The 16,531-nt window shown below is 38.9% G+C and overlaps 1 protein-coding gene across 3 annotated transcripts in view; it reads right to left on the bottom strand.

Annotated features, from left to right (window-relative positions):
* SLC4A4 (solute carrier family 4 member 4) overlaps positions 1-16,531 on the bottom strand; it is a 366,663-nt gene that overhangs the window by 24,086 nt on the left and 326,046 nt on the right. For all 3 annotated transcript variants that reach the window (XM_040237036.1, XM_040237034.1, XM_040237035.1), the window contains exons 17-20: positions 14,422-14,535; positions 12,702-12,863; positions 2,901-3,079; positions 1,673-1,745 (exon numbers count right to left, since the gene is read on the bottom strand). In XM_040237036.1, the coding sequence (XP_040092970.1) occupies positions 1,673-1,745; positions 2,901-3,079; positions 12,702-12,863; positions 14,422-14,535 (528 nt within the window). The remainder of the gene's footprint in view (positions 1-1,672; positions 1,746-2,900; positions 3,080-12,701; positions 12,864-14,421; positions 14,536-16,531) is intronic.

Raw genomic sequence — 16,531 nt, 5'->3', positions numbered from 1 at the left:
TTCCAGGGGCAGATTTCTAGTAGAGCCTTCCACAACCTGAGGCTACAATGATCTCTCTAAGAGCTGACCTGTCCACACGAGGTTCCATTGGCCATGTGGGAAAAAACTGTCATTAGACTTTCCACCAGCTGATGTGCTGGGGTCTATGGGGCGACAGAGGACACACAGCACTTTAGCAGAGAATTTGATGCTATGAAACTCACAGCAAATCAAATCTACCCCACAACTTGCTCTGCATTGGCAAAGTGACAATGGATTTCCCTCTGTCCCCACAGCACATAAGATCTGTCCTTTTTTAAGGTCCTCTGTATGTAACCAGAAACAAATGCCCTGCAGTTACTTTTACTTCCCTACACATTACATGAGATACATATTCCTTCACGATTCCAGTCAAAAATTAATTACATGAGTTAACTGATATTGTAGAAATAAAGGGCAAAAGATGAATACTTAAGTATTTTACTGTTTACAAACTGTTTTGTGCATATTGTATGCATTAATCTAATTATTCTGAAGGTAAAGTCAGTCCTAGCTATAAGTTGAGATCATATTTCTACTTTCCACGAACTCATCTAGTTGGCAATTGTCATTTAAATGTCTGAACTTGAAAGAAATGAAGTTTTGCCTTTCTTTGTACTTCTGTATTGTTTGAGTTCTTTACAAGAATGTACTGTTTCATTACTTGTATAATTAAATAAGCATTTAAAAAACCTTTTTAAAAATTAGAATTGTTTAAAAGCAAACAAAAATTTTCAGAGAAAAATTTGGAAGGATACTACTAACAGTGGTTATTGACAGCTATTATTAGGTCCATAAGTGATATTCATGCTTTGTACTGTAATGCCAAGCATAAGATACAAATTATCACTCACTGGCAAGTATTGTTTCTATAATAAAAAAGAATAAAATATTTGTGTCACAAAAGAAAATGGGAAACTTCATGACATATATATATATATATATTACATTTTTTAGTACCATCTCTACTTTTAAATAGGCTTTCATATACAGTTTATATTTATCTGTTAAAGAGACATTCATCCCATCAATCAAACCTGCATATTGACCCTAACTTTCTAAATAATCTATCATTTTTATTCCTCAAAAGCTCATTTCTAAAGTTTTCCTGTTATAAATCAGTAATTTCAGTCTCTCTTTGTGGATATTAGGCCTTGTGATTTGAAGAAAACAGAAACAGTCAGCAATCATTAAGAATAAGAGAACAATTACAAAGTGGTCATCCTGAGTCATTCATGTTATCCAGGAGTCTAATGTGGGAAGGGAGGGTATGACTTAAAGACAAGTAAATGGGAAGTGATGGGAAGAAAAGATGTAGAGAGACTAGGAGAGCGAAAAATGTTGGGAGTGGAGTTCAGGTAGTAAGTGAACTATAGGAAACTGCCCTAGCCGTAGATCAAAAAATTTGAATAGTGGTAATTTAATATGGTTCAACCAAATTACTACAATAATAATAATAGAAGGGATGAAGGAGTGAGGAGATCAAGATAAAAGGTTTTAAAGTCTTCATTCTACCTGATCCCTGCTTCATTCAGTGTGTTATGCATGTGATAAGAAACTCGTTGATACTTCCTGGAGAATTCTATTCTTCACATATCCAGTTATCTGTCAGTATTCTGAGAAGGAGGACAAGGCGAGTATTTCATATATTTACCTTCAAGATGGGAGCCATAAAGACTGACAGACCAGTCAGAATAAACACAAGGGTTCCAGTGACTCTTTGTTCCCTGAAACCAAATCAAAAGATTACCAATCTACCTCTTGTTTTTATAAACATGCTCTTGTCTTTTCACCTTCAAACAAAAAGACTCTACATTGACCAAATCGATATTTCACAAAGTGTGGATATCATATGTAATTAACACCTCAAGGACAGCTTATAGACTCAATAGAACTATAAAGTTCTCTTAAAGCTATTGCAGTGTGTGATCTGATTCATCAAGGGAAAAAAGTAATTCTGCTAAATCCTTTGTCTTTTTAGAATCAGGGTTAAAAAATCACTTGCTCTTGGTCAATCAGTTACTGGCCTATATGAAACCCTTATTTTTTAAACTAGTTGTACCATTATATAATTACACCTTCCTTCACAAGAGACAGTTATTACAGTGCCCCACATTCTAATTAACAAACAGCTCAGGGAATTTCCCAAATGCAATAAATCCCATCAGTCTCATTTCCAAATCAACAACAACAAAAGTAATTTTTAACAAATATGATTCCCATACAACAACCCCTCCCCCAGCTCCCAAGAAAGAATCACCCACTGTTGTGGCGTGGGAACTGATGGCCCAGTCATGTGAGCTAGTCACCCGAGCAGTTAGGAGCAGAGTCTATTGCGAAAAATACACAGTAGAGTATAAAGGTCTCATAAAAGCCCTTCATGGCTACCCAGGTTGAACAGCTGGAGGTCAAGGTTTCTCAGTGCTTATAACACAGAAAATTAAGTGGAAAATAAGAATTCCTTTCCTTTCATAGCATCTTGAAAATCATAAGCAGACTCAAGAGTTTTAGAAAGTCTCAACAGAGCTGAAAAATGAAAGGCTTTAGCCTTTAGTTATGATTGTGATATAGTACACACCACAGCTCCAAAATTACCTGCATGTTGAAGAAACTGAATGACCTGTTTGAGTTTTCACTCTGTACCATTTAGCCTTTTGCTAATCAAAGGAAATGTATGTAACTTGAGAAGTGAACTCAAGAAATTGGTGAAGACTCTCTTTCGAGTGAAAACTTAGTCCTTTCTAGAGTAGCAAGTCCAGAATAAATCATTCGTCACCAGTCCTTTCTCCTCCACATTGGCCCATCTCCTTCTGACTGACACATAGATGTGTGGAGTGGCATGGTTTATAGAGCCTTTTTTTTTTTTTCCTGATTTAACATACCTCACTCCTAGGAACTTGGGCTGTTCTCCAGGTGCAGAAGTCTCTGTCTCCATCTTCAAACTGTCGATGTGAGCGATGGAGATGACAGTAGCAGCCACATACCACGGAAGGGCCATGAAGGAGCACACCACCATGAGGATGGCCACCCAAAAGAGATCCAGGTGATATCCAGCTCCTTTCTGCAGCAAGAGGTAACAAAGCCATGTGGAGAAAGCACACATACTTCTATCTAGTCATATTTCCAGATGGGAGTTAAGATTACCAAAAGAAACCAATGCACTCTGCTTGGAATAGGTATCTACCAAAAGGTGAGCTCCTTGAATGAGGCTTCATCTTCCTCATGCTATCCCTCGATAATTAAATGCAAAGCTGTCACGTGATATACCTCCTTGAGCTAAAGTCACAGCTTGCTTGTTTACTGTTAACTATCCTCTCTGCATCCAATCACATAACTGGAACAATAGAAATATACAACTATCTTGAAGAGTTACTGAGATCCTCTAATAAAGTAACTGAGGCAAAGTTTCTTGTGGGAGCATAAATGGTAGTGATGGTTATAGAGTAGGAGCTCAAAATATGATGATAGTAGCAATAGTGATACTGATTGTTTTTAACAGAAACACAATAAGCTCCTTAAAAACAGATACAGTGCATTCTTTGCTTGACTGTTTAGCAGTTTGCTGTTCACTCAAAGAGTCCTCAGCACATGTAAACTAGAGATCCGAAAGCAACCTTAAGAAAAGCAACCTTGGCACTTTATGTGGAATCTAAAAAAATGATATAACAACTTATTTACATGACGAAAATAGACTCACAGACATAGAAGACAAATTTATGGTTATCCAAGGAAAAATGGGAGTTGGGAATTAGGAGTTTGGGATTAACATAAACAGTAATATATATAAAGTAGATAACCAACAGTGGCCGACTATATATAGCACAACCGATACTGAATCTTAAAAAGCAAAAGATTTGTATATCTATGAGTGTGTATATATATACATACAAATCTTTTGCTTTTTAAGATTTAGTATCGGTTGTGCTATATAGTCAGCCACTGTTATATATATATATCTAAAAATATATAATATGAAAAACTGAATCACTGCTGAACACCTGAAGCTTACACAGCGTTGTAAATCAACTATACTTCAATTAAAAAATAAGGACAAAAAGTACATAAAAGACCATCTCTCACCTTTCACAGTACAAGAAAATAATGGTTTAACAACCTATGAAACATTATACTTAAGGTAATTATACCCCCTTAATAAGAATAGGCTGATTTCAAACACTGCCAGAGAGTCACAATAACATTTACTGACTGGAAGAGCAGACGATGTAACAAAAGGTCTAGCTCTTTTACTCACTAAATAAATATTGTTAAATGTGTCCACGATGTTATTCTATGATTATATTTCTCTGCTCTGTTTGTGAAGAAATCAAATGCCTAACCCCCCTAAGGAGCCTGAGCAAACAGAGCAGTCCATTTTCACAGCATGGGAGCAGCAGCGCCAAAAGCCAGTGTGTGAGCAACCTGAGGGAATGGAGAGGCTGACTGTAAAAAATGAGAGTGGGCTTTACACTAGGAACCCGGCGACGGCTATCGTTCAGATCCTGTTACATTATTCCAAACACTGCTCTCTTCTCACCGAAATGCCAAGATTTTACCCCTGGCTTGCACACCTGGGTCTAATCATGTTCTCAGAGAACTCATCACAGAGAAGGGTAACTGACACAAGAAGGAAAAGCTTATTTTTACTTTGTCCAGGTTTAGCTAAGAATGAGAGCCCCCTTGAGAGATAAACAGGGTAATATATATTTATAAAACCAGTTCACTGCAGTACAAAGCATAAGGGTTTGAACTGGGACTAGTTTAAGGTAGGGGAGAGGAGGGCAAGGTAGTGACTAATGAGGTGAATATATGCTACATCTGGGGTTCTCAGTCATTCACTCTGTCAGCAAACTCTGACTGCCAACTTAAGAACAGACACAAGCTTAGGTGTTGGTGACATATTTGCAAATAAACCAGACAAAAATTCCTGCTCTAGTGGAGTTTCCATTCTACTGAAGGAGACAACATAACAAGTAATCTATACAGTATCTAAAACAGTGGAAAGCACGAAGGAGAACGAAAATTGGATTTGGAGGCTGAGTACTGCGGGAAGCCACTGTAGGGTTTTAAAGCAAAGAATGATGACATGACTTGCTTACATTCTAAATGCCATGGCTGCTGTGTTAGGAGCAGACGGGAGAGAACAGTAAGCATGAAGAGGCTGCTGCCATGACCTGTGCAAGCGACTGTTATGGTTAGAATCAGGGTGGCACCAGTGAACAGAGTAAAAGCTGGGTGCATTCTGGCTTTATACTGAGGTGGAACATAGAGGATTTGCAGACTTCTGCCTATGGGTGTGTTGGCCATTCACAGTCTGGCTTCTGTTCACATCAGCAGCCTCATCTTTGACCTCTGTCCTACTTGGACCTTACAGCCACTTTCAACCAGTTCCTCAAATATGTCTTACTGATGCCGTTGGCATCTTTGCCCACATAACATCTTCCCTATAAAAGCCTATATTTTCCCCTTGGCTCAGTCCTACTCATTCTTGAATAAGACTTAAATCAGCCTTCAGAAATTTTTTTTTTCCTGATTGTTTTTCCTTTCTCCTCCCAGGTGAGATAGGTGAGTTTGGTTAGGTTAGGTTTCTTCCTTGATGGTTCCCTGTTAATTTACGCTTTCCTCTGTCACGGCATTCATCATGCTGTTTTGAAATTGTAGGTGTGTTTATTTGTCTTTGATATTTGACCATAAGTAACATGAGGAACTGGATGGCATCCTGAATACCTAAGCAGAGCACATGACGTATAGTCAATGCTCAACTGAAGTTTATTAAGAAGTGAATGACAAGTAGAATGTGTACATTCTTTTGAGCGGCAAATATAAACTCTTAGTTAGCAATACAAAAAATTAAAACTTACTTGCTGATTGGCAGAAATGTGAACCTTCTGTGGGGGTAAGGGGAAGGCGGACAACATCTGGAAATATCACATAGCTGCAAGTTTTATTTAGACTAAATCACTCAAGACTATATTAGAAGTACCAACATGGTAATTGATGGGCAGAATCCCCATATCTTGTCACCATGGAAACTGTAATAACCTAAGGATGTGCACACTGACCAGATCAATGGGTCACAAGAATAGTGGTTGCAGAAAAAGTCATGGAGGTGAGCTACCCCCATGCCTTCTCTCTCTCTTCTTTTAAATCAAGCCAGCTTTGTAACCTTTTTTTTTTTAAAGAAAGAAAAGTATTTATTTTTGGCTGTGCTGGGTCTTCACTGCTTTGCATGGGCTTTCTCTAGTTGTGACATGCAGGGGCTAACTCTTGAGTCACAGTACATGGGCTTCTCATTGCAGTGGCTCATCTTCTTGAGTGGCCCGGGCTCTAGAGTGTGGGCTCAGTGGCTGTGGCACACGGACTTAGCCGCCCCTCGGCATGTGGCATCTTCCTGGGATCAGGGATCACACCCATGTCTCAACAGGTGGATTCTCGACCACTGAACCACCAGGGAAGTCCCTCCATGGTTTCTTAAACTATTTCAAGTAAAACAAGTCTGAACTAGATATCCTGGAGACTAGTAAAAAGGGGCCACATAATACCAAAGAGGGTGGAATGAGGACTGTAGAAAGTAGAATACAAAGGTAACTGCAAGACCTCCAGAACAAATAAAAGTTCTGGGACAAAGTAATTATAGACACATAATCACCCTGCCTCTTGACATCACCCCCTTCAAAAAGTCTTTCCCTCAACTAGGCTGAGAGTACCTGATGCTCTTAAAAGGGAGGGAGAGCCATCAACTCGACCCAAAGGCCCTACCTGGTTTGCTTCCACATTGTTCTCTCTCCGGGCCCAGCCCTCCTCCTTTCACTCCAGCCACACTCTATTTGTCATTCATTCTCAGCAGGATACCACCTCTATAAAGCCTGTTCCTACATAATGAGTCCTGTGCCCTCCTGTGTTCCTCTTACTACCCAGGCTCGCTCAGCTAATCCTACTGATGACGTGTGAGATCTCAGTGTAAGTGCTGCTACCTTGGAACTCCCAGTACCTCTGGACGGGATCAAACCCTCTCTTCCAGACTCCTCAAGCACCCTCCCCTGTCTTTCATACTTATCTGCAGTGCTACAATGTGATTGATTATTGGAATTACACATCTCTCCCTCAACACAAGAAGATCCATGAGGACAGGGACCATATGCAAAGTTATTCTTTACTACTGAAACTCCAGCACGTGACACAGAGCCCACCACAGAGTGGACACTAGATAAATGTTCACTGGGTAAATGAATGCATGTTAATTGATCTGTTCAGAGCCACTCTGCTAGATCCTAGAAATATAATTACAGCTAATACACAGTCCTTGTCCTCAAATGGTTTATAATAGAGTAATAAAAGAGTTGGCGAAATCAACAGGCATACCACAGTGCTAAAGGTCTATAGTAAGGGTGAGCTTGCAATACCATGAGAAGGGGAGCACCTTTATTTAACTCAGCTTAAAGTCAGGGATGGTTTACGTGGGAGGTGGCATCTAAGTTGAGCCCTAAATCATGAGCCATAACCGGCTGGAAGACAAGATATAGGGAACCAGGGGGAAAACAACAGGCAAATGGGCTGCCATTTTGAGAAAATTAAGTTGAGTTGGTGCTTAGGAGGAGATGGGAAAGGTATAAAATAAGGCTAAAGAAGTTAAGAACTTGCATGTTTTGTTAAAGACTTTGGAAGTTTTAATTATAAGAGCAATGGGAAGCATTTTTGTAAAATGCCATGTGACATCTTCTTACCCTTCATCCCTAGTGCCACTGCCTTCTCCACGCTCCTGGCTTCCTTCACATTCACTCAGCAGCCCTCAACCCTCAGTGAAGCTCTAGTATCCACAGAAAGCTCTGCTTTATACTTGTCCCTGACAGCTCACTCTCCTCATGGAGTAATCTCTTTAAAATCTCAGTCATTGCATGGTTCTTCCCTGCCCTAAACCCTTAGTGGCTTCTTGGTTCACTTAGAATCTAACACCTAAGCACTGTAAAATTCTCCTATATCAGTGTTTCTTACCATAACCATTTTGCCCACCAGGAGACAGGTAGTAATGCCTGGAGATATATTTTTGGTCACAACAACTTAGAAGAAAGAGTGTGACTGGCATCTAGTGAATAGAGGCCAGAGATGCTGCTAAATAGCCTATGATACACAAGATGGTCACGATCAACAAAGAATTATTCAGAAAGACAATAATGCTGAAGTTGAGACTGTTTGTTCAATGGTGATTTGGCCCCACTCCCACTGAGTTTATCTTGAATCACTAATTCCCAGAGGCTCTAGTCACACTAGTTTATTACTTGTTTCCAACACACCAAGCTCTTCCTCACCCCAGGGCCTTTGCATCTGCTCATATCTTTGCTTAGAAAACTATTTTTTAAATAAACATTCATTGGACACCTATGCTAGATCTTGTGTTAGATAAAAACAATAAGACAGAATACCTCCCCTTGAAAGGTTTATAGATTATTGGTTGAAGCCAGAGGTGGAAGAAAAGAACTTATTGTTTGTGCAAGATATAAGTACAAGGTCAATTCCAACCTAGTGGTGGATATGAGTAGTGAAGAGGGGAAATCCATGAAACTCCTTCAGGGTAGAGATCATGACTGAGACACAAGTGTTCTATACGTAGCAAGGACTCAGTAAGCTCACAAAAGGTTAAGTCTGTCCTCTAAAGTTTATAAAAGTCTTTATCTCCATGGATATGAATCCAAAGGATGTTCTGCTTTCTTAAACTGGAGAATATTTTAAGTACAAGGACAGGCACTGAAACTTTCACTTCCTTTGGATACTATATGTACTTTGCCAGCATAGACTACCAGTCATTCAGGAGTAAATCCACAAAAATAAAAAAACCTCTGAGAGAAAATGACAAGCCCAACAGTGTATTTGGTAGAGAGATGATAACAAAGGGATCAGGGGCAGTGCATACACATGAACAGATACAGAATAAACTTTCATGCTAAAAGCCCCCCCTGGATTCAGAGAGCAAGGTGGTTTATGGGGACACTGAGAACAACGACACAGTTTTTCCCACCAAGGGAAGGGACACAGATTTGTACATAAATTATAATGTATTCTAAACTGAGATTCAAAGAGGTCTGAAAAAGACATCCAAGAATACAGAGTGTTTAAGTGTGTCTAGTGTGAACCCACAAGATCTTCCTGCAGTGGTGACATCTAAACAGGGCTTTGACTAATATTAAAATTCTCACATTCCCTATGAGAACCAGAGATGGGTTGGAAGGGTCTCGGTTATTACCTACCTTACACATTGAGTTCAGCAACTCTGAGGACCATGTGGCCCCAGATAACAAAATTCTTCAGTATGTGTTTAGTATATCTACCTTATGGAAATCAGTGTGATGGGCCACAAGAGAGCTGGAAAAAGGACTAAAACATGGTCCTTGCCTTGAAACTGTTTTGGCTCAGAAAAGAAGAAAAGGAAATTATACTAAAAAAAACTACTGCACAAGATATTATGTGACCAATGTCCAGCATGTATGTGTGTGTTCAGTTTCTCAGTAGTGTCTGACTCTTTATGGACTGACCCCATGGACTATAGCCCACCAGGCTCCTCTGTCCATTGGATTTCCAAGACAAGAATACTGGAATGGGCTGCCATTTATTCTTCCAGGGCATCTTCCCAACCCAGGGATCAAACGTGCATCTCCTGCATTGCAGGCAGATTCTTTACCACTGAGAAACCAGGGACGACCAGTGCATAGAGTAGTACAAATATAATAAGAGCAAAAACAGGTGTAATAGAAATTATATATTGTATATGTGATTATATAATATAATAGAAATTACATTATGAGTGAAGATTTCACTGACAAGTTTTTATAAGTATGGAGATGATTTTGATAGGTGGTAATCATTGAAGAGTGGAAAGGAAAGTTTGAATAACCAGCAGAAGAAACTGGCAGATTTGACACCAATAAATAATTCATCTGACCAGTACATTTTAGAGTATGCCGAATCATTTTAAATTTCAGGTGAGATCGTATCACTTAAATCCCAAGCTAGGGCAAATGGATATTCTTCAATGGGAAAGGTTTAGAGGAAATAAAGTGCATAAACATTTAGAACTATAGGACTGACATATAAGAACAAAGTTTTTTTAAAAAGTTCCAGGTTTTGAAATGATGCAAAGGAGATGAGATCAGTCATTAACTCATGGTCAAACCATTAGAATAGTCTAGACATGAGATTAAAGGATTGAATCTAAGGTATAAGAGAAGGAATAGAAAGGAAAAAGCTAAAACAGGGCACCTTTTATAGTTATCCAAGAAAACACAGTCAAATTAAAGGTTTTACCATAGAGTATATCAGAGAAAATTTATTGCTACAGTGATCTAATATCTGTTTCTGGATACTGATTCCAAACGATTTTCCCTCCCACGTCCTATCTTTACGCTAAAATCACTTTCCTTCTGAGGAGCACCCCTTGCTTTGAGGTCTGAAGCTCAAACTCTCTTTCTGCTTCTGCCAATGACTCAGGGAAAAACCCGGAAGAAGTTATGACCTTGCTGAACCTCGTTTGCTTTTGAGTGCTCTGCAGGAATAATGTGGAACATAACTAAGCAAAATGATGGCCACAAAAAGCCAAGTGCCTTGGTGCTCCTCATCAGTACAGAGCTGATCCGCACAATGAAAGGTGGGTCCCATTCCAAAAGGGCAACCAGCCAACCAGGGCCACTGGACTCAGAGTCAAAGCAAATACCACCCCTGAACACGCTGCTTTCACATCACAATGCCTCCATCTCTCTCACTGTTTCAGGTTTTTTTTTTGAATCAATCTCATAGCAGTCAGGGCTCTTTATCGTTTTAGACAGAATTTTCAGTTTTCACATTCCACAGCCTCTTTCCAAACAAAATCTGAACAAAACAATATCCAGAGTGAGAAGCCTTCAATTCATGATCATGGGTCCCCTGGTATCTTTAGATTTGTGTCAAAACACTGGCACTTATTCCAGAACTATTGTCATTCAAAGGAAAGATTTCAAATAAGCAATTCCAATGGCGATGAAAACATTTTTCAAATATATTCAGCTCCTATTTTAAGAGGTAAATCCTAATATGCCTTGATTTTCCAATGTTTTCTACAGGGAACAGAAGAATAAAATTTCAATATTTTATCTATCCTAAATTTGCTAAATTCAAAATTCTGCATTTTATTAGTAAGGAAACTTAATGGGCAAAAAGAATAGGCGTTTGCCTTCAAGGACACATACCAAATCTGACCAACTAGATCTCAAAAGTAAGAAGATGTTTCCAAATATTTTAGGAATAAAATATATTAGTCAACATCCATTTCTAGCCTTTCAAACTAAACAAAGACCGAAATGCTTCCCAGTATAGAACATCTAAAAATGCTCAGCAAAATACAGAAAATGTCTCATAGAAATCATGGTCTATCTGTCAGAAAGTAACAGAAATACTGGAAACAAAAAATAATGGCAGCAAGAAAGAATAAATCTACCACATCAGTAAACCCAAGAGCTTGAGCCTGCCCTGTAACACTGGGCTAATCCTTGGGGAGCTCAGGCATGACTTAGAATGATTGAATCCTAGGGACTGAACACCAATCCTAGGGACACATAGGGGAAAGGGTATAGATGGGAGACATCCCCTGAAATAAAACTAGGATACTCTAAATAGAGTGTAGTCATTTGGTCAACTAGGAAAAAAAAAAAAAAACCACCCCCCGCCCCCACCGCCCAGAGAGAGAGACAGTGAAGATACATATTTCTTTTTGCCTTGCCACTAGATATAATGCCATTACAAAAAATCTCTAAAGATATTCCTAACAATAAAACTACAACTGAGTTTGGGGCTGGAATTCCCATTACCTTATGGGCTTCCCTGGTGGCTCAGAGGTTAAAGCATCTGCCTCCAATGTGGGAGACCCAGGTTCGATCCCTGGGTCGGGAAGATCCCCTGGAGAAGGAGATGGTAACCCACTCCAGTATTCTTGCCTGGAGAACCCCATGGACAGAGAAGCCTGGTGGGCTACAGTCCATGGGGTCATAAAGAGTTGGACATGACTGAGCGACTTCACCTCACTTCACTCTACAGTTTGGAAAACTTTAAGCCTAAAACACCATGTGAAGTGATCCTAGCCTTCCATGAGTTAGTCTTACCACCACCCCCTCAAAAATATATCAATAGATATAAAGTATGAACACTATATCCATCAAGCGTCTAAACAATCAACAATATCTTTGCCACATATCGTCCTGCAATGAAACATTACCATCCCTCCGTCAAAGAGCAGAGTCCATCCGCACCTCCTTGAATGGAGGCTGACACTGTGATTATTTTGACCAGTTGACTCTGGCAAAGGTTGAAGAAAACCCACACTTTTATTTCAACAGTCTTTTAGAAAAAGCATTTGTCTTTGCCTTCATTAAGAACAGTTACCAAGTTAAAATCAGAAGGATAACAGTGGCTTAGTGGTAAACAGTTAATGTTGCCGTCTCCGGTGGTGAAGAAAACATGACTTGAAACAATCTTTTCCAGGATTAAATAAGGTCTTCCAAAAGTAGTACACTGAGGAAATGAGTCCACACAGGGTGATCTATGATGCCGTCAAGTCTTAAATAGCATGCCAATTAAACTATCTTGCTTTTGAAGTAATTGGTATTTTTATGTAGTACTTACAAAGAAAGGAGAAGGCAATGATAGCTGTTGTTACGAACATTTACCTTGAGTTTGTGTTCCTTCCTGTTTACAATCACAGCTGTGATTTGCTGGTCCATGAAAATCAGGATGGTGACCAGCAAAGCAGGTATGGCAGCTGCAAGGTACACCCACCAGGGGTTTCCACCAAATGGTGCAACAAACCAGCCTCGGTTTGGACTCGTTGGCTTGAAGGAGAGAGAAGACATTATTTGAAACAATATTAATGCATACTCCATGATGAAACATAAGTGGCGAAGACAGTTTTCTATTTGGAGAGTCAACATGTTAAAAAACAGAAACAGTTTTACTGATAGGTTAGACAAAGATTATTTACCAAAAACTTCCTAAAGGAGGTTATTTTTAAGGCAATGTTTTAAATGAAGGAAGACTAAGAATATAGGGTGATGGAAAAGAAGTAAATGTCATTTTGCATGTTCAGGATGATCAAAGTAAGACTCAGGAGGGAAGAAAGTGATTTAAGGGACAGCCGTAAGAAAAACCCAAATGCAATACTCAGTAATGAGGGAGGCAAGAAACTACAAAGTCACCTTGAATTCTGTCGATAAGTTTTAGCAACTGCACTGAAGTTATGTCTACTACTGCCAAATTGAAATGGTTTCATAATTAATACATTAAAAGCTACAAATATTTAATGTTATATTAAATATTTAATTTCATATTTTCCTATTCTTTTCCAAATTTTAAACAATACAAATAAACTAAAATAGAATCCTATCTATGAACTATTTTCTCCACATTTACCATTGAGAAATCCTAACTTCTCCTAAAGATATTTCTGTTTCACTTTGCTCATAACTCCATCACTGAACCTATACACATTTTACTACATTTACCAGGCTGTGAGCTTAGAAAGAAAGCAACTCTGTCTTGCTCTTCAATGTATTTCAAATCCCCAGTACAGGGCTTGACTTAAAGCAAACATTCAATAAATGCTGACTTAAATAACTGAATAAATGAGAACTTATCTTTGCTAATGGCAGAGATTTTTTTTTTTTTGCTATAACACTGATATTCCTTTCTCATTAGGTAGTCATGAAGCTAAAACTGCTGTTAGTTTAATTTTTCTTAGCAAATATATGGTTATCAGGGATGAAGACAAAGATTAGGGGTATTCTAGAAAATAAGTGAAAGACTTAAAATGGAAAATTTAGACAGGGATATTCAAGAATGACTGAAATGTAAATTTTACCCATTAGGTCTTCACATACCAACAGGTTTATAAAATGAATAATTCTCATATCTTCTTTGTAATAATTAAAACTCACATTATATAGAAACATGTATTATATCAAGTTGTTTGGTAGCAGGAAAACAGCACTGAATTAGTAATGCAACCTTGGATAGTTTATTTAATGTTTATAAGCTTCAATTTCAACTTCACAAAATCAGGATGATAATAGTTACATTACATCCTAGAACTATTATATGCATCAAGGTTACTAGTTGTTTGAAAATGTTTTGGATATTTTAAATACTCTAAATAGATAAAACAGATTTCATAATGTATGTATTTTCAATCAAAATCAGTATAATGTGAACCTTGCATTTAGTTCTAGTCAGGCATTTAATTTTAGTGAAAAAATAGACAAAATGTATAGCAAGAGACCATTTATAACATAAAGAAATGGGTAACTATACAAAAATAACTTAGAGATAAGACAAAATAGAATAAGGGAAAGGAAACAAAATCAGGGAATGACCAAAAGACAGAAATTCACCTACCTTGAACTCACTTGGCACAATTAGTTTTGGAGTGTCCACACCTACTAGAGCATCTATTACACAAAAGATGAGAATGGACAAGATAATGGCAAAGTCACTGATGAGCTTTCTTGCCTGGGAAGAGAAAAAAGACACAGGAACCTTTAAGCATTGGATATATGTATGTCATACATATATATATGTCTCTGTTTGAAGTGAATGAAGAATTCTGTTATTTGCTAACAGTTTCTAGTAACAGCTTCATCAACAAATTAAAGGAGGTGTCATACGGCAGGGAGATTATTATTATTATTTTAAGTTGCTTTTGCATCCCTTTCTTATCAGTCCAGAAATAATCTAATTGCACCAAGCAGGTGTGTGTGTTGTGTGTGTGCGCATGTGTGTGTGTGTTTAGATAAAGGAAGGGAATCAAAGAAAATATATCCTTGAAGTACTGTACCCAGAAAGGAGAGCTGGATAAGGATGAAATTTCAAGACATATTATAAAAATCTGCACAGAGACATGGAATTCTTTTTACTATTTGGGAGGTAGTATTGTCTAAATGCACTGGAGAAGGAAATGGCAACCCATTCCAGTATTCTTGCCTGGAACATCCCATGGACAGAGGACCTTGGTAGGCTATAATCCAAGAGGTAACAAAGAGCTGGACGTGACTGAGTGACTAAATAACAACAATGATGAGTACAGAGCAAGATAAATTCCACAAGATAACCTGAAAACTCCAAGAACTTAGCAGAGAAGGCGTTACAGTTTCAGGCTAATAAAGTGATAGAAGACAGAAATGTGATGGCTTCACTAAATTGGCCAAAGAAAGAATTTTTCACTCTAGGTTAGTGCTTAAAATTTCCTGCATGTGGAGCCTCTCTCTCTCCACTACTTCTTAACTGTGGTTACCATTAGCTTACAGCCTTTAAACTTCCTAAGTACCGGCCTCTGGCTAGGACAAGGGCTGGGCTTTGTGGGATGTGCATTAAACTCAAGTCTTTGCCGCGGAGTGGGTGCAAAATGGCCATATCTGATTCAGCAGGGGAGCATGGGACCATTGAGTTGACTGTCAGGGCCTCTGCAGTGACTAGTGGCACTGATAATGGCCTACAAGCATTACTGGAGCACAGACAGCTGAGTTTCCCAGTAGGTGTGTATTCACGGTAGTACATAGTTCGATCATTCAACAGAAATTTACGTAGCACATTCAGCTCTCTGTATTCACAACTTCTGCTTCCATGAAAATGAAGGACCAACTGAACCTAATACTTTGCTTGATGCCAGGGATACCAGTGAACAAAACAGATACAATCCGTGTCTTCATGAAGCTCACAGTCAAGTCATATTTGAGGAAGCCTGCTCCTAAACAAAATCAGGATTGATTCGGCAGTGGTCACATTATCTCAGGGGGAGCAGTCAGCTTTCTGATGCTGCTAGATGAAGAGAGATCAGTGATGGGACTTCGTGGCTGCACAGTTCTTAGGACAAGACAGTCTTTTGAAAGAGCAGTATGACTACGGCAAGCAGGTATTCAAGAGAAACTAAAGTGGAGAATGGAATTACTTGGCAATGTGGGTATGAAGGACATGTTGTAGTTGTTCAGTCGCTCAGTTGTGTCTGACTCTTTGCGACCCCATGGACGGCAGCATGCCAGGCTTCTCTGTCCTCCACTTTCTCGCAGAGTTTGCTAAAGTTCATGCTATCTAATCATCTCATCCTCTGCCGCCCCTTTCTCCTTTTGCCTTCAATGAAGGCAGAGTCATGCTCAATTCTTGACTGTGACTGGGTGGCAGGAGCCTTGAGGACTCACTAGCAGCAGGATCAAAGATGACCCTTTTGACCAGGAGTTCCTTTCCCTCTTGGAGGACTGGTCTGGCTTTCTGGAGAAGTCCACATAGAGGAGCAGAGAGCCAGCTATGAGACTTTAGGGACAATTTAACACCAATCGCATACAATAATACAAGCACAAATAGATGGCAGGGATCAATTTGGGGACCATATAGTATAGCAGTTAGAAACACAGTTTTTATAATCAGATTGTCTGGCTTGGAACTCCAGCATCATTATTTCCTAGTTGTAAATACTTATCCTTTCTTAGCTTTAATTACTCCAACCACAAAATGT

Source organism: Oryx dammah, unplaced genomic scaffold (assembly GCF_014754425.2).
Source record: "Oryx dammah isolate SB20612 unplaced genomic scaffold, SCBI_Odam_1.1 HiC_scaffold_3, whole genome shotgun sequence".
NCBI lineage: Eukaryota > Metazoa > Chordata > Mammalia > Artiodactyla > Bovidae > Oryx > Oryx dammah.
The sequence above is the reverse complement of the archived record's forward strand: the minus strand, read 5'-3'. Positions and strand labels throughout refer to the sequence as shown.